Genomic DNA, 19,277 nt, shown 5'->3' with positions numbered 1-19,277 from the left:
TATTTATTTATTTGGAGTTTGCAGCATGATAGACAGAGGCTGAGTTTTTCAGAGAGACCTAAAGAAGTTATGTGCCCAACTGCCATTATATTTTGATAAGAAAATTAGGCAAAACTCCTAAGTGTCTTTGGAAATCCCAAACCAAAACAACAAATTCACAGATGTATAGCAAAGGGGGAAAGATTGGGTTTTTCTTTTTGCTTCTGTATGATGTAAAAGAAAATCTGAAAGGTTCTCAAGCCCTGCCCACTCCTCCCCCTCGCCCCAAAGAAAAGCTATTTTTATATTTGTTTTTAACATTAAAAATTCAGGTCCTTAATAACCTTGATGACTGCATGACTAGTGAGATGACAACACCAAAGCCAAAAGTAAAAGATGAATAAGTGAGAAGGGAAAGGTCCCACTGTTAAATACTCTTCGATTTTTTTATCTTTGTTGATAACTGTTTAGCATCAATAACTAATGAATACTGCGGACAAAATAAGTCTTTGTTAAAGACTGAACACCCCAAACCTTCATTAAGATATCAGAGATACATCCTGTAAGACTCCCAGCTGGTGGTGGTATTGGGGACTAGAATTGACACTTTTATTTCTAAGAAAAAGATGCAGAAACAAATCATTTACAAAATAGTTCTACAAATACGAAACCTTTTAACATGTCTTTTGGTGTTTGATACCTTTGTGGTTATAAATATTTTCCTTCGGTCTCAGGACCAAAGCTAAATAAAGTTTTAAACATAATTGTCTTTAGATTATTCAAAGGGAGAAGAGCGTTGTTATTTTTAAAATTAAGATAAATTACAGGTTTACAGTATATTTGTCCTGTCTCCCAGTTGGGATGCCTGGATGTTAAGAGATTGAAAAGGGTAAAAAGATGGGACTGAGCACAGTGGAGTTACATCAGCATAAAACCAGAGTACTGCAGCGTAAATCAGACCCAATATCTTTATATCTATCTGAAAAGCCAAATGGATCCAACTTTGAAGTATCATTCAGAAGAGCCACTACATTTAACCACTGGCTCATTTGATCTTGCATAATTGCAGTTTCTGTCAGTTTCCAATCCAGTGTCACCAACTTGTATGATAACTGGTGATTTTTCTTAAAGAACCGGTTGCTGGAGCTGCATGAATATATGAGCTCAGCTTTCATTTTTTTAATAAAGAAAGTTTCTAGCCTCATGGTTTCAGAGAAAAGCATGAAAAGGTGATATCCATATACCTTAAAGTCTCAGAAACCTCTATCATATATCTTGCCAATTAGGGAATCATGTATCTGTGGACCAATTTCCTTCTCAACTCATTGCAGGGACTCAATTTAAGTCCTGTCGGATGATATTTTATTTCCTTTATTTTTGTTTATGTAACTGCAAACTTTGTTAATGTTGAAAACATTGTCCATATTCTTTAAAAATTTAGCCATAATATCTGATTTCATAAGCTCCTGCAACAGTGAATTCCAGAGATTTGCCTATACACTGAAAAACAAATAGTAATTCCTTTTGACTGTTTTAATACTGCAGCCACTGAGTAGCTTTGTTCTTCTTTTGCAATGTGCTAGGATAATGAGAAGTTCTGTTCTCCTCAAAAGGCATTATGTCTTCTGTGACAGTGACCACCTAGATCCAGTCCTCTCTAACTCTCACAAAGAGTACTAGAATTAAAAAACAGTAGTTTTTACAACAGATTTATATCACTCTTGTAGCTCATTAAATGAAGACAGAAGAACTTAAAATGGACTTTGCTTCTTTTGACATAGATCCACAGTATCAGTTCTCGCAGCAGTTCATTTACCCTTAAATTAACATTCACTATGTGCCAGCACCAGCATCATTGCAAAAGTAGCAGAAATGAGTTTTTAACTTCAGAGTGTTCATGCTTTTCATACATTTCTGAAAAAGGGTGTGTACACACAGAAATGTGCCTGGGGGCCCATTGCTACTGACTTATGCCACTAATAGTAATTTACTGCACTACTAAATTACTTACTTGGAATGGGCTACACTAACAAAAGTAAATATGTGATTACTACATGTAGCATTGAGTAAAACATAACTTCATCTGCCTGCATTTCAAAAATGTGTATGTGCACTCATGTGCCATTCTAACCCTATTCTTTTTCGATTAGTGGTACCTCTGTTGATATTTCTTCTCTGAGAAATGTTAATATTGCTGTATGAATTAATGTCAGAAAGGGGTGGGGGGTGGGGGTTAGGACTGTAAGGAAACCAGAGTCTTGTCCTTCAGAAAACCAGAGAATCCTGTGGCTGTGTTTGTGTGTACTAGGAAGCTCCTCCTTTTCCCTCTGTTGATTGAGGGACAAATCCCAAATTAGGGTAGGCAGATGCAAGTCTATGCATCCACTTATACCAGCCATGCTTTTTCTTTTAGTAAGGTCGCTATCTAAAAACAAATTAGATTGTCCTTATTATTTTCCTACACAGACCTTCCAAAGTAGGCAGGATATAACTATGTGAAGAAAACTATTCTGTACACGTTCATTCCAGCTACCTCTATCACTGGACTCAGTACCAATATTTCTATTATTCTGGCAAAAGGAAACATTCTGACTATTTCTCTAAATTACCTGAGACCACAGTCCAGGGCTCCATTCAGGTGGGCAGTCTTGGGCATTACATATCTGTACTTGGGCTGGAGTGCTGACTGGACAAAGAGAATGTGCTACCACCTCTTCCTTTTGAAAAGTCTTCTTCTGGACACATTGAATTGGGCGACTTTGTTGCCCTCCACCACAAGACTTGCTGCATACACTCCATTCACCTGTCGACCAGCTTACAGGAGAGAATGAATTTATTTCTTACAAACACATGTCTTATAATGCACCCTGTACAATCAGTATAGCAAGGACTAAGTTCAAATGCAAAATCCAATCTATTCAATCCATTTGACTGGTGTTGCTGTTAGATAATTTGACAAGATTCCTGTGCAAGACTCATGCAATCTATCTGCAAAGAACATTTTGAAATGCAACAAGAATAAATCTCGTAGCTCTTGCTCAGGAAAAACTTCCAGTAATTATTATTTTTATTTGCAGTGTGGGAACGCCCTAAGGTTCAATCAGGATTAAGGATCCTAGTGTGCTAGACACTGTACAACCACGTGGAGAGACACATTCCCTGCCCCAAAAGTGTTTAATCTAATATGAAACAAGACACAACATGTGAGTGCAACAAACAGAAGGAGAGAGGAGAGGAACAAAGGGCACGCTAAATTCTCATGGTGTTACACAGGTGGACATTGTGGAACTTGGTGGGTTCAAGCCATGTTCTGTTTTAGTTGATGGTGAGACTTCCAGCAGGAGCAGCCCGAGAGAGGGACAAGTTATGGTAGAGTAAAACAGGTCAGATGTGACCAGGTAGAGATATTAGTTGAAGGCTTGTGAGCAAATGAGAGATTGGAAAGAGAAGAGGAGGCCAAGGACAAAACCTTGTGAAACCCTAAAGAAGTATAGGAAAAGAAAGAGAGGACCTACCAAAACAGACTCTGAAGGAGAAGCCAGTATGGCAGAAGGAGAACACTAAGGACCAAATTTTCAAAAACTGTTTTGCAGGTGCTCAGCCTCTATGCATGCAACCCCCAATGTATAAAGACATGGAGGCTAATGCACATGGACCTACGTATATTCTTGGTGCTGCCCAATTCTAGTCTTCCTCTCAATTGTTATCTTGTCTTTGCTTTGGATAATAAATGCGTTTACAAAGTTCTGTGGATCTTTAAAATAAAGCAAGAAAGAAATGGCTTGCTAAATTCAACAACCCTGTCATTAGAGTTCAGAGGATTTAGATGATGTTCTGAGACAAGCTACTTTTGGCAGCTTAACCAGCAAGATTATCTGAAATCTAAATAAAACTATATCAAATTAACCAGCTGACTACTACTGGGCAAATATATCCTCCAATCACCCGACAAGGTCCACTGATGCATATCGTCACTAAAAATCACACAGGGTCCTCAGATGTATTGCTGAACTGCACAGTCGGGGTTCACGTTTGAAAATGAGTAATATTCTTTGTAGTACCGTAGCACCTAGAATGCAGAGCTTCATTGTGCTAGGTGTACGACATATAGCAAAGACACAGTCCCTGTCCCAAAGAGCTCACAATCTACGTGAAAGACTATAGATAGCAAGTGGATGCAACAAACAGATGGAGGGAGCACAAGGAAACATATAAACAAATCCTCTGCCTATGGGAGAACCATGAACTGATCCAATCAAATTAATGAGTCTTCAAAATCTTCTCCCAATATCAAGCACTGAATCTTTTAAACTGAATCTTTTAAAACAGGAATTCTCATACTTTTTCATTATATGAACCATGGAGATTGTCCCTTTTAATTCACAACTGCATGGGCCACCAACTCTCCCAATCACTATCACAGCACAAGCCCTAAGGCAACCAGAGCAGCTGCTTATATCAGACAGAAAGTACTTGAACTCTTGTAACTATGTGGAAGTTGAGCACCATATCACTGGACTGTATTTCAGATCTGCGTGAAATCAAAATTAATTTGCATGTTTAAAAATGCGTGACACCTCCCTTGGAAGATTTCCTCTGGGAAAAGAAGAATTCCTGAATCACAATCCAGATTTTTAGGTACCAAAAGCTATGGGAAGTTTAAAGCTACCAAATCTAAGGACAAAGGAATTTTAACACACACGTCAGGCATTCCATACAATTTCAGGACTGTGGTGGTCTGCTGCTGTTGGACTACATATGGAAACAGATATGGAAAGCTTGGAAGGCTTTTCTAAGGAAGCAATAAAGAAACATGGAGGTTGCCTTTTAACTCTCTCTAGTGGGAATCTGAAAAACCTGAGACTTTCATCCGGCTTAACAACCTGCTTTCACTCAGCCTGGTTTTCTCTCTGCTTTTTGACAATAGCATTGTCAGGAAATAAATGTTTGCTTTTTTCAAATTGGGAAAATAATACAACACTTATTTCAAGTAAATCTGGTCAATACTAGGTTTCAAGAACTGTCTTCTCCTTTGTAGCCTACCTTGAAACATATGCGTCTGGAAAAGTCCTGGGTCTAATCAATTCTATATGTTTTAATTAGTTATACTAATGGTGCTAATCAGTTTGATACGTAAACCAGCCAAAAATAAATAGTTTTAAAAGCTTACGTACAGTAGTTGTTTAGAAAATCTACCTTTTCATATGGAAGAGTGCAATAAACCTGCTTTATGCCCGCTTGTAAACTGCCATTTTCCAAGAGTATCTTGGCTATGTTTCAAGAGTATCGTCCATTAGTTCAAATAAGCTCAATAATTATGACTAGATTTGGCAGCCCTTAACTCCAATCATAATAGTATGCAATTCCGATGCCTTTGTGTATTCTTACCGCATGAACTGAGTAGTAATTTTATTCCTTCTCATATTAATGACTCTTTGTTCTCATTGTGCAGTAAAGATTTGTCCTTGAACCTTAAAATTTTGTCTTCTTTTTTATGTCATGGCAATATCATATTGACTTAAATGATAAGTAAGACACATTTGTCTTTCTCTCTTGCCTATTATGCCTACCAAATTTATATGTGTTTTATTTGCTGCTTATCACTTATTATTCTTTGATTTCTCAATGTCATGTATTACTAAGGACATTTACAGCATGAGTGGATTGGAAGCTATTGCACACTGTAACATTATGGACAACATCCTTAAATGATATAATCTCCACTGAGTTCAAGGGAGCTATTTTCACCAGCTGAAGATATGGCCCTATACAATCTTAAACTACTGAATCTGAGCATATCAATTTAATGCAGCATGGACGAATGATGCTGTATGTCAAAAATGTTTTTTATTCACCATTAATTCTTATTAGCAGTACGTATGACATACTAGCTTCAAAGGACATGGAAAGCTCCCATTAATAGTAAGGCAGTTGCATACGTGGCCCTGTTGCATGATTAAAATAAATGTTATATTTTAGAAACATTATATGAAGACAATGCCAAGTCAAAATGAAGGCATTTATAAATAACTAAAAAAAACTGCTGGAAACATCAGAGATTGTTTTTTCCGTCTATAAGAAATTGAGTCCATTGGATAAAAATACATTTGGCAGAAGATAAGTCACACACAAACAGATTTTGTTTGGTTAGGAAGATTACTTAAAATTAGTATTCAGACAATAGTGTGGCTAAAGGCAACCCAAAGAAACTGCTGAAGCAGGCATATGGGGCTCTCATGTGATACGCTACCGCTATTTAAACCTTATCTCTATTTTTTGTGCCTCTACTGTATAATTTGCCATTTGGATTTAATGTCCTGTGTTATAATTTTAAAATTTTGCAGGAAATTTCAAACGATTACTGGACCACTTTTAAGGGTGTTAAATTTATTACAAACTATAAACTTTAACTAAAACAAGGCCATTCCACAGTGCAAAACTTTTTGACTTATCCCACCAACATATTCCTGGATGGGGAAACAAATCCCATTAAATTTCACTAAATGTGCTGAGTTCATATAACAATCATGGCTGTGGTGGGTTCAGCCAATTAGAGGGATATACAGTTCTATGTGCCTATCAGAAAGTATGGCAAACACAAACACACAGTAACGCTACAGGAATAAATAACACTTACTATGCTGGGCAGGGATTAGCATTGCATAGTTTTGTTTCAGTTAAAGGCTTTGTCCTTGGGCCACAAAAGGAGGAATTAACTCGTGTACGATGATCTTGTAAACAAATAGCTTTTGCTGTAATGTGCCCTAAGGAGATATCAAAAAGAAATACAATAAAATAAATTGTTACATTTTCTCCTTATATTTAGGATACTAGTGTAGAAGGTTAAATAACATAGACCAGACTCATCCCTAGTACAATTCCATGGATATCAATGGGTGGGGCCAATTTGGCCACTTGTATTAATGTTAATTCACTTTTCTGCAATATAGGTGTGACGGCTGCCACTGAAGTCAGATATAACATTTTTATGACAAACAGTGTATTGGCAGAATTTAAAACCACAGGTGGATCTCTGCAAAATGTAAGACTCAAACACCAAGCCACTCTTTGAGTTCCATCTACCTGCAGAAACAAGCAGAGAAAATTTCTTAGAGCTTTTCTCGAGTATTTAGAAACTGTCCATCAAACCCTTTTGTCAACTTTTTATTCTACCTTTATAGCTATCTTTACATTCTTTGAGGCTGCTGTTCCTGATGCATATCTACTTTGAACCATATTTGTTGGAAAAAGTCAATTGGGAACTTTCCCTATGAGTTCAACATATTAAGAGTTAATCATAGGAAAACTGCATTTGTCTGAACCCAAACCATTTGGAACTTCAGGGCCTTCTGAATTGATGAAGCAATTCTGACACACACTCTGGTAAATGTGCAAAACAGCTGTATGCTCTTGATTGCAAGTGAATTTATTCTGAGCCAAAGTCTTCTCACCCTACTTCGCACAAATAATCCCATTGAAACTTTTTGTGGAACATGTACTAGGCTCATTCCATATACAGATAGTCCATTGATTTTGGGGCTGCAAATGGTTTAAGAGCATTCCATAGATTTACTTTTCTACTTTGTAACTTACTTCACATACAGTCTGTGGGCCCAACAAAGAGAAATCTGGGAAATACAGAGGCATTTCTGGCTACTGCTATCTATTTTTTAAATAGAGATTTTACCTGTATGCTACTCTCCGGGGGGCAGATTCTGATACCCTTACTCATGCTGAATAGCACCTTACTCCATGAATAGTTCCACTGATTTGTTGGTAAATATGTCAATGAAACTTACAAAATATTTACATGAGCCTCGCTTAGATTTTCTTTCTACGTGTTCTCCCATGCCTATTGCCTGTCTCCACTCTTTGTCCCAGAATTAGGTTTAATGACAGAATTTCCAGGATTTAGAAAAAATAAATAAATGTATAATAAAATGTTTCATGGAAAACAAGAGAAAAAGTTTATCATTCAGCTACATGGACTTTCAGAGATAGACTCTGATGAACTCAGCTATTTGGGATTACATTTACATATGCTCTATATTGCCTCCTGAACATGATGTTTTAGACCTTTACAAAGCTACAGAGATTTGGAGTGGAGCGTGTTTTAAAAAGGAATGAAAGAAAGTAAGGATGGGATGTAGGAGAGCTACCTACCCCCGCCACAGGAAGCTGAGCAGTCTGACTGCACTGTCACCCAGGAGTAGCTATGTCTTTTGGCAGATGTCTTGTTCTCACTGATGATCTTGGGGAATGTGTATTCCCAAGCAATACCTGGATTTTTGCCTTGTAACAGGATCTAAAGAGTTTAGGGGGGAAAAAGAGGGGAATTAAAAATATGCAAATTCTGGAAGACCTAAGGTAGCTGAGAACGTTTAAAGATGTCTATATGGAGTATTTTTATACATGTTACATTTCTGAAAGAGTATTCAGAACTAACTCCAGCGGATACAATGCACCTTTGTAACATTGAAATGTCCTGGTTCCAAACCTTGGCGGGGATGGCACTTCATGTAACAGGGAACACAGTGGAATAGTGCATGCAATGTGGGCCATGATTCAACACCCTTGGAAATCAATGGAAAGAGCCCATTGAGTTCAGTGGGAGTTAGATCAGGTTCAGGAAGTGGAAATAGCATCTGCTAGTATGAGGTGACACCAAGAGCACCATGACAAATATTTTTCTCAATATGGTCTTGCCCTTCATGTTCTTTGGCTACACAGAATAAATGCCTCTTTAAAACATGGACCCCTGAATCCACTGGGGCTCTGTACGGGTACTGGACTTTTCTTGTGGTGATTCAGCTGCTTGCTTGAAGCCACAGGCTCTGATGCTGGGTGAAACTCAATGTCCTGTGCTATGCAGGATGTTAAGCTAGCTGATTCTTTCCAGCATTGAACTCCAATTCAGCAAGGCATTTAAGTCCCATTGCTTCAGTGCTAAATACCTTGCTGAAATGGAGTCTGAGTGAGTGAAGGAGGAATGTGGGTGATGGTTGGAGTCGATGTGGTTGAAGATGTCTCTCTTGCTTCTGGTTCCTGGGGACACAAAATAGCTATTTTTCTGCTAAACGGGTACTCCTACATGCTTATAGTCACACAGTAAATCCACAGCAAATGCAGTTGCTGGTGAGAAGTCTGTGGGGCAGAGGGTGATTGAAGTCAATGGAGCTATGACAATTACACCAGCCAAGGATCTGCCCAAGTATGTCTAAGATGGGGAAGTCTGTATCGCTCCCTCGTGCATTGGCATATCGCCCATCCTATTTTTGGTCTAAGACCTGGCGCACAGTAGACATTTTATAGAAAACATGTCTTTTGATTACAATAATGCACTGGCCACTTCATTCAGGTGGTCTGGCTGCTGGTGGTGCTCCTCAATGTGTGTTTTCACTATATTTAATGTATTACTGGTGAATTACATTGCACCTTTCATGGGAACAACTTCCTAAAATTTACTGCAGTCATTCCAACAACAACAACAACAAAAATTACAAGCTTCATAAAAGCCTGACACATATTTGAACTCAAAATTGAATTGAAGCAGAAATTTCCATTTTATAACATTTCTTTTAGATAGGGGAGTTTTGGCAGCTAAAATACACTAATATCCATGTTCAATAGAAACTGTGCCTCGCATGTAATACTTCTAAAATTACAGTGTTCTATTAAGTTTTATTCCTTGAACAATAGGGCCACTACAAAGATATAGAGCAGGTGCAGTTAACTTCACTTCCTAACCACAGTTTTTGATAAGCATTACAGTTTAAAACAGGATTCCAGTCTATGTTAATAACTTACTTCAGGGACATTAGTAAAATATGGTGGGCAGTCAGTATCACCAAATGTCTGCACAAGTAGATCTATGTAGGTAGAAGTCGTTGCTAAACAGAGGGGTTTCAAAAACCAGCAGCAAACTTTTATTTTATCTTTTTATGATCAAGAGCAACATAATAAAATTTTTAAAGGAAGACACGGGATTTAAACTATTCTGAAAATGTATATATTGGAAAAAAGAAATGACCCATGACAGTGAAAAATTTAGAAGGAATGTACACGAACTCCAGTGCAATAACGTTGAACATATGAAGGATCTGGACAGAGTGCTATTTACATCTGCAGGGAAAAAAAATGGATGATATATTTTCCATTGCTACTAGCCAGATATTTTATTTCAGTCTGTGAATCTTGATATTGATCCAAAGTGGGAATATAGGAGTTCAGGACTGTAACAGGCAAAATATATTTATCCAGCAGAATAATAGCATACTCTGGTTTATTGCAAGATTCAGATACAAAACACCTAATACTCAGATGAGTTTCAGTTTGGGTATTTTATGTGAAACCAGCGGTGGAAACAACATATGGCTATGAGTTTGATTCATGACAACACTAAGATACGTTTTGTATGCATGTGTGTAATAGTATTTAAAGTAATTATCCATTGTCACATTTTAAAGAATAGTCAATATTAATGTTTATAGTATATATATGAAGATAGAATCAAGTGTCACCTTCTCGTAATAATACTCAGAAAAACTACGTTATTCAGGCTGCAAAGTCAAACACTCAAAAGTTAGGAAATACTAGAATTAAGGTTGTCTGTGTAACCTTAATTTGGCCTTTCTGTGCATATATATTATGAGACAGTCTTTAATTACATGATCACATACTATTTGTCCACAGGACCCCTGCCTTTTTTGGTGCACACAACGGGTGATGTTTGCTTTATGAGCCACTATTTTATATTTAGTTTTATCCTCGTTGTTTAATGTGTGGCTCCGTGCCTTATTTACTGCACAATGATCAAACCATGCTCAGAAGGCAGAACTATTCATTTTGTCATCGACTTTTCTATAGCTATAGCATGTGAGTGCTTCACAAACATTAAATAATTTTCTCAACACCCCAGTAAAATCACAGGATGGTATCATCCCCATTTTACTAATAGGAATCTGATGCACAGAGAGATTTAAGTCAAAAATGTCCATTAATTTTTGGTGCCGATGTGAGACACCTAGGAACTGATTTTTTCACTGTAGGTATCATAGAGCACGTTATATGTTGAAAGCACAATTCCAATTGACTTCAGTTGCAGCGGAGAGAGATCAGCCTCATGGTCTCAAGCTGGACTTTCATAAAATGAGAAACACATCATTAGTGGCCACCTGTGAAATGTTTGGTGTAAGTGACTTGCCCAGCATCACACAGTAACTCTGTGGCACAGGCAGGGATAGAATCCAATTCTCCAGGGCAGCATTCTACTGCCTTTAATGTGAGACCATCCCTTTTCTTCCAACACTGCCCTGCTTCATTCACTACACACCTTCCAGCTTCTGTAACAAATAGAGCAGGAGTCTTACAGACAACGCGTTCCTTCACTGTACAGCCCTATTCGGTCCCCAGAGCAGGTCCATTCTGTGCACTGAATGAGGCAGGGGTCCTTTCAAAAGATAGCATATGATCATATCATTAACGACTGTATCATAATGCACATGCATGGGGTGGGTGCGGGAGGGAAAAATTAGTGTTGCAACCTTATTTCTGGCATTTCCTAATTTTCATGTGCTTGACTTTGCAATCTTAATAACGCTATTGTAATGTGTCGATGTGTATAATTTGCTAGGTTTTTTAAAAAGCAAACTGAATAAACAGAAATTCTATCATGTAGCATCATATTGACACCTGCACGAGCCACCAGCAGGGTTGGATCCTTTAGATCCACCACAAAGATCCTTGTCACCTCAGCTACCAGAGTATAGTAGGTTTCGAATTGCTATTTAGACCAGCTCTACAGAGGGATGAGAGACACAGCTTTTCCAGTGGTTTTCTCAAATATTTGCTGACAGCAGAGGAATTGAGATGCAGGGATCTTGGGTTCCATTCCAGCCTCTGCAAGGGAGTGTGCTCTAGTGGGCCCATTTATCCCAAGCTTGACCCCTTCAGCCATCCCCTCCAACCTGTCACTGACCCAGTCCTGTCTCTTTCCCACCTCTGGCTCCTCATCCCAGTCCCATTCTCCTCACTTGGCCAGTGCCCTGGGCTGGCTCCAGGCACCAGCATTCCAAGCAGGTGCTTGGGGCGGCAATCTGCAAGGGGTGGCAGTCCGTGTGTTTTTGCTGCCCCAAGCAGCGCGCCGAATTGCCGCCGCGGACAGCGGGGACAGTCTATGTGCCCTTAGGGCGGCACGCACGTTTCTGCAGCGGCAGCAATTCGGCAGCAGCTTCTATGTTCAGCTGCCCGCAGCGGCAATTCGGCGGCTTCTGTCTTCCGGCTGAAGACAGAAGCTGCCGCCGAATTGCCGCTGCTGCAGAAATGTGCGTGCCGCCCTAATGGCACACAGACTGCCCCCACCATCCGCGGCGGCAATTCGGAGCGCTGCTTGGGGCAGCGAAAACAGTAGAGCCGGCCCTGCCAGTGCCAGTCTCCACTCCTCAGGCTTCTCATTCCAGTCCCAGTTCCCCCTGCCCTGCTGGCTTCTTGTCCCCAGTCTTGATGCTCAACCACTCCCAGTTCTCCCCTCCAGGCTCCTTATTCAATCTGTCTCTTTTGCCCCCAAACCTCCAGTTGCCCTCACCCATGTTCTCTATCCTCACTGACTCCCAGTCTCCTTGCCCAGGAAGCCCCAGTCTACTCCCCACCCCAACTCCTATGTGCAATTTCACGCTCTTGTCAACCTCCAGTCGCAGTCTCCCTCCCGTTCACCCAGACTCCCTGACTCAATCTACTTCCCTCACCACTCCCAGGTCTGAATCTTGTCCCATCTGCATTTGAATCAGGCAATTTCCTCCTTCTCACTGCCTGGTAGGCAGGCCATTCATCCAGTCTTAAACCAGACAGTCCTGCTTTTGTAATATTTGTCCTCCCATCTGGTACTGAGACAAAACCGGATGTGGGGGACACCATCATGTACGATGTGTCACTCCCACATCCCTGCCACCATGACCTCTCTTACACAGCATGTGTGCATGGCCATGCCAGTGGTATGCCCAGTCTTTAAAATGGCATCCCTCGTGCAGTGTGACCTCGCATGTACTGTGCGTGTGAGGTCATGCCAGCAGGGGCAGGCCAATGCCATATCCACTAGCACCCCATGTCTGGTGTTCTGGGAATGTGCGACTGACCACGCTGCTGCCTGGGTATCAGAAGGGGGCATTGAGAATCCTGATCTCCGTTCTGGTGCTCATGTCCCACCCACAGCATCCTAGAGCTACAATTGCAGGGAAAGTCCTATTCAGCCCTGGCTGAAGCATGCTCAGTGCAGACAGAATCTTTGAGGAATTTAGCTACAGTGCTCTGGCAGGTCTCTTCTGAGCATGCACAAACTGTGATTTTTTTTTCAAAGGTTTATAACTTGGCCAAATTTGGGCAGATTTTCACAGGGAAAATCCCTGACATAAAGGCCCCCTCCATGCCAAATTTCAAATCCCTGCTCCAAAGCCTAGGAGTGCTACAGCTTTCCAAGTAAAGGTCACCAAAAATTTTTAACATGGTCAAAACATTATTCTCCCCCCTCTCCCCCCCGCCTCTATCCTCACTCAGAAATGGCTAAACCAGGGGTCGGCAACGTTTGGCACACGGCTCGCCAGGGTAAGCACCCTAGCGGGCCGGGCCAGTTTATTTACCTGCTGATGCGGCAGGTTCGGCCGATTGCGGCCCCCACTCGCCGTGGTTCGTCGTCCCGGGTCAATGGTGGCGGCGAGAAGCGGCGCGGGCGAGGGAGGTGCTGGCCACGGCTTCCCACCGCCCCGCGATCGGCCAAATCTGCCACGTCAGCAGGTAAATAAACTGGCCCGGCCCGCGTGCCAAACGTTGCCGACCCTAGGCTAAACTCTTTTGGCTGAAATTTTCCAAAAAAGAACACAACCCCCACCCCCCCTCGCAAAATCCTGAGGTAGAAACCTCAGCCCAAATGATTAAAGTTTAGCAAAGATATAAGCATCTGAGTAAGGGTCTTACAATGGGTCATGTCAGGCCACAGACTGCTACCTGGTTGCCTATAAAAGAAACTGAAAGGCTACTGTGAAGGATTTGTTGGCATACAAAAGCAGTTCAATAATACTAATTATTATTATTTATTAATTCTATTGCAGTAGCATGTAGGCGTTCCAGTCATGAACCAGGACTCCTCTGTGCTACATGTTTTACAAGCAATGAAGACAGTCCCTGCTGCAAAGACCTTACCCGTAGGGATGTTTTATATTTACTGCAGTCTCCAGAAATAGCTCTGATTAGCCCATTCAGTGACCCTGCTCAGGTGACCAAATTCTGCCATATGACATGTAAATTGATTCATAAAGGCTTTATGCCCTTTTTGTAACAATAGCATACCTTGTCTGACCTTCCCGCAAGAGGAAAGGTGCCAATGACACAAGATCATGTCCACTGTGTATATTATATAGTGCCCAGCACAATAGGACCCTGATGTTAAGTGTCACTGCCAATACTAATCACATATTATTTATTTCTACAAATGTTTGCTTTTTTTTTTACATGCAGCCTTGGACCGCTGATGGTTTTAAAAACAGGTGTTAGAAGCTGTTGGGGAAGGTGAATAAAGAGAACAAATGACTGCAGCCAATGAAAAGCTACATGTTAATTCCCTATTTATACCTGCTCAGCTATTCTGGCCAGTAAGCCGCATAAGTCAGAACCCTCCTTAATCACTTGAAAACAGGAGGAGATACTGGGAGAACAGGGACTGCATTCTGCATCAGATTTGGATGTCAGAGCTGGGTATGCTGAGCAAGGGGAGAGAGGGACCTAATACCTCCTTATACCCCTGCTCAGCCTAGTAACAGGGGACATAATCTAGCTATATTAAAATATTGCGGACCAGGTATTGTACAACTGAAAATTGCATAAATATAATTTATATTCCATGGCATTCATGTTAAACGTATTGTGTAATGTTCATCTAAGTTATCATCAAGGAAAGTTGCAATTTGACAAAGAAACAAGCATATACATAGCTCTTCTGTCATATTTTCAAACATTCACTATAAAGCCCTTCCTTAGTAACCCAATATTTAAAGTCTGCATATATAGCCAAGTTGTTAGACCTACAAATTCGGAAAGACCTCCAGCTTCAGTCTACTTAACTGGACTCATTCCAGAGACTTTTCAGCCAACTGGCATTTGCTCCCAAATTTACAGCTGGCAAACAACCTTCTTAAACATTTCCAGGTCCTCTGTAGAACTGTTTAATGTCTACCTTTAACACACCAACCACCTGACTTCAGACACAACACTCAGCAGCTCGGACCGCAGGGCGCAGAGTTATAAAATTTACAGCTTCTTGAGTCTGAAAACCACAGGCTCTATGGCTGGAATCTGCCAAATCTATTCTGAAGAACGAGAACTGCAGCTTTTGCTTAGGGCATAAAATGTTAAAACAATGGATAAATTGAATTCTCTTGAGTAAATAAACCTTTTCTTTTGCTGCTAATTTTGATTTCAAAGCTAAAACAATAAATTTTCTAAACCAGCTGTGCATCTGCCTCTCTGTTTAAGGCTCTTTTTTCATAGCTATCCCAGGTTTCCCATGTAATACCTAAATTTGTGAGTCAAACCTTTTAAATGCCTATCAACGCATCCTTTTTATGACTGGCTTTTTTAGTTTTAAACTGGGTTTTCATGTAACAAACATAAATTAAGCCACTGGTAATATATTTATTAATTTCATTGACTTAAGATAAAAGCCTGACAGTGCATGATATACAAGACAACTTAAAATGGTGCTTGTAGCTAGTCGAGAAAACTATGATTATTTCTGTGAAGGGCAGGTAGACAAAAGTTGTAATTAGTAATAAATATATTTTAAAACAAGGACCAAATAAAGCTATCATGCTAGTTATTGCCTACCTGCCCTTTACGGAAATAATCATTCATTTTGTCAACTGTTTAGAACCAGCAAGCATCACTAAATATTTTTGATATTTTCTCATACTGCATCTGTGTAATGTTCAAAGATGGTCTCGAATCAAAATGCTGATTCAAGTTTTGAGAAGTTTTAAGTATGGATTTAGATTTTTGTGGTCACTTCCATCTCTCGGACTGACTGGTCATTTCTATAGGTATACCAATAAGCCTGCAGGCTTCTGTGTGGGGAAAATTAGTATCTTCTTGAACTGGTGGTGTTCTTGGAAAGATCATTGCAGTTTTCACCTAGCATGAACCAATCTGACATTTAATGGACTGGCATTCCTAGTAGGTTACAAATCGAATACATTTCTTTGGCAGCTTAGTTATACAAAAAAACTTGACTTCCTGTTAATTTTCAATATACCGAGCCAGATTCTGATTTCATTTACACCTCGATAAATCTTGAGTCATTCCACTGATTTCTACAGAATTTACTCTGTTTTCACCGGTGTAAAGGAGACCAGAATCTCATGTACTGTATGCTGGGGGAGTCTGCCAAAAAAACCTCTTAGGAATACAGGAACGCCATACTGGAGTGGTCCATCTAGTTCCCTGTCTCTGAGAGTGGCTAATACCAGATGATTCAGAGGAAAGCACAAGAACCCTGGAGTGGACAGCTACAGAAGGGGAAGGGTCTTTCTTCCACCTGTCATTTGGTGGTTGGCTTAAGCTGTGAAACACAGGGGTTTATATCCTTTTAAAAATTTCTAGACGGCATCATAATATCTTACAATTAGCTTGTGAGAAATCAGGACTCTTCAGCCAGTTCCTCTAAGGTCATTTAAAAATCAACAAGAGGTATCCTTGGAAAGTCCTGTATGATTTCATTCCTACTTGCAGCTGTTTCCGATTTATCTTCTTTTGTTATTGTGTCTCCTTCTTTTTACTGTTTGCATGCTAAATGCAAGATTTTAAGGGATACTGTCCAGCTAATCTCTTTTCACTAAAGCAGGATCCTTTTATCCCTTATGTAGGATCTACATCTGTATCTTATAAGCACATCTCTGCTCTCTTCAACTCACTTTCTCTTTAGGGGAAATCAATACAAATTTATCATCTAGTAGCTAATAACAAATGTAACGCTTTTTAACTGCAACCTGGCTGTCTCCCAGTGGCAGCTAGATAATCAGTAAAGTCGTTCCACCTGGCTTCCTTTCCCTTTTCCCCATCCAACAAAGAGGAAGTGATTTACTGGTTTTAATTAGACATCTTTTCCTGCTTTGAAGCTACATTCACCTTCTCTTCCTGTGAATGTTCGCCTCTTTGTAAAACATCCCATCCATCTGCTACTTATTGCTATTGAAACCCATCTTCTTTCACAGAGTTTTCATTTTTTCCTTGATTCAATATCTCAGGTATGTTTGCTGAAGACTTTAATGTTCCCAATTATTTTATGTCATATCATCCTGAGAAAGTCACTGTGCTTTCACATATGGATATAAAGCAGGTGATACGGTAGCACATTTCACTGATAAACAGGCAAATGTGTTATCACATTATCTTGAATTCCAATCAATTTATCCATCCATGGTAAAGCTACTTTATTCTCTGACATCTATGATAAATTTCCCACTAAATAGTGGCATTTAGTTTAAACCCTTACCCACAATTCTAGCCAATGGTGGAGAGTGACTGAGTGTTTTGAGCCACTGGAAGTCAGTGACCCATTGCAAGCTCCTTTGGAAAGCTGCATAATTTTTGATGACCAAGTTCTCCTTGCTGTTTTGCTTACTGATGCTAACCTAATACGGAGAACATATTTTCAATGCTTACTTCCCACCATTGTCAGGCCTGATTTCTAAGACTAGGCAAATGGAGTGTGGAACCCACAATAAGTTCTTTCTTGAACTAAATCTCTTGCTAAATTCTTTGAAAAACGCTGACAACCTCTTTAAATTGAAACCAGGTGACCTTAAATTACCTATGTCTGAATCTCAGACAAATGTAATAGTGTCGAGCATTGAACTTCATTTAAAAATATTCTAGTATGTCTCCACTTAAGATGACACAATTGCCTTACCAAAACCATATGTTAAAAGCCTAGTATTAATTCCTGATCCCAGATTATCATTTAACTATCACATTTCTACCACCATAAAGCTTTGTCTATTTTTTCATCCAGCCAAAATCTGGCCATTTGGGGAACTAGGTTGTGAATCCACAGTGAATCTGGGCTTTTGTTGTTTCAGTTTTCATTGGCTTCTGTAAACCCACAATCAGCAGACTATAAATATTACTAGCTGTAACTTCAGGATTTTGCACTGATTCCAAGAAGCACTGGCATAACAGAGTAACTGCCGCACTTTACCACCTGAGATTCCACGCACTGCCCTATCTGGAAAAGCTCTGATGGATTTTGAAATCTCATTGAGCTCTTGCAATTTTAACAAAGCGTGTAATGAAACACCACTACCCTCATGCATTTCATTCCTTGTTCTCATCCCAATTTTATTCTCTTCCACCAAAAAATAGTTGGCCATGCAAGTTCGTATTTTTCCCCCCGCAACCCAGCTAAATTATAGATTCACTCCCCTTTGTCTTCCTTGGTATGACTGGTTCCCATAATTATATATGTATTTGTAATATTCCAATATAAATATGAAAAGCGCTGCATCATGCTTTTCTTGCCTTACACCAATTTTTGAATAGTATTTTAATGAATACTGTAAAGTTTTAGATTAAATGAAGTGCTCAGCTGAAGTCTGATTTTGGAAAACCAAAATCCCTTAGGTGCATTTTTCATGAAATATTTAGTGGAATCTTAGGGCAAGATTGTCACTGTTTAATGTATCCAGGCAGGGAAGTAAGGAGGCATAAGGTCCCACTTGCTTCCTTGCACATCACAAGGCAAGGGGAGAGCAGCATCCACATTTCTGCTACTCCTTATCTAAATAGATAAGCTGGGAATGAAGCGGCAGGGGCAAGGAGTGGATGGAACCTTTATCTGGCCCCACAGGGCTGCAGCTAGCACAGCCAGGCAGGCACAGGTTAAGGTAATGGGATAAAGGGCTGATCCCAGATACTTCCCGTTTAGAGGAAGAAGGAGAACTATGGACCAAATTGTGCAAGTGTGTGATGCCCCTTACTGAGGGAATGTGGTAATTCCTTAATCTGGCCTTCAGTGATTTTTTAATACTTTATCTCCTGAAACTAAAAAGGAAACAATGTAGGTATGTGACAGAAAAACAATCCAGGGATCTTAAAAATTGTCAGCAAACAAAAAATGTAATATGAATTCATCTTGCTTCAATCACCTTCCCATCTCTTAAAACATGGTTCATGCTGTACAAACTGGATCTCATAGAGACATTTTGGAGAGTGCTGGAATGCACAGATAAGTAAGCTCAAGCAATCTGGATCTACCATGC

The 19,277-nt window shown here is 39.9% G+C and overlaps 1 protein-coding gene across 2 annotated transcripts in view; it reads right to left on the bottom strand.

Moving 5' to 3' along the window:
- The window catches only part of ADAMTS18 (ADAM metallopeptidase with thrombospondin type 1 motif 18), a 107,159-nt gene that overhangs the window by 10,644 nt on the left and 77,238 nt on the right, over nucleotides 1-19,277 (bottom strand). For both annotated transcript variants that reach the window (XM_054048559.1, XM_054048560.1), the window contains 3 exons: nucleotides 8,143-8,284; nucleotides 6,617-6,743; nucleotides 2,589-2,793 (listed from right to left, as the gene is read on the bottom strand). In XM_054048559.1, coding sequence (XP_053904534.1) covers nucleotides 2,589-2,793; nucleotides 6,617-6,743; nucleotides 8,143-8,284 — 474 coding nt within the window. The remainder of the gene's footprint in view (nucleotides 1-2,588; nucleotides 2,794-6,616; nucleotides 6,744-8,142; nucleotides 8,285-19,277) is intronic.

Source organism: Malaclemys terrapin, chromosome 14, assembly GCF_027887155.1.
Source record: "Malaclemys terrapin pileata isolate rMalTer1 chromosome 14, rMalTer1.hap1, whole genome shotgun sequence".
In the NCBI taxonomy this organism is placed as follows: domain Eukaryota; kingdom Metazoa; phylum Chordata; order Testudines; family Emydidae; genus Malaclemys; species Malaclemys terrapin.
The sequence above is the reverse complement of the archived record's forward strand: the minus strand, read 5'-3'. Positions and strand labels throughout refer to the sequence as shown.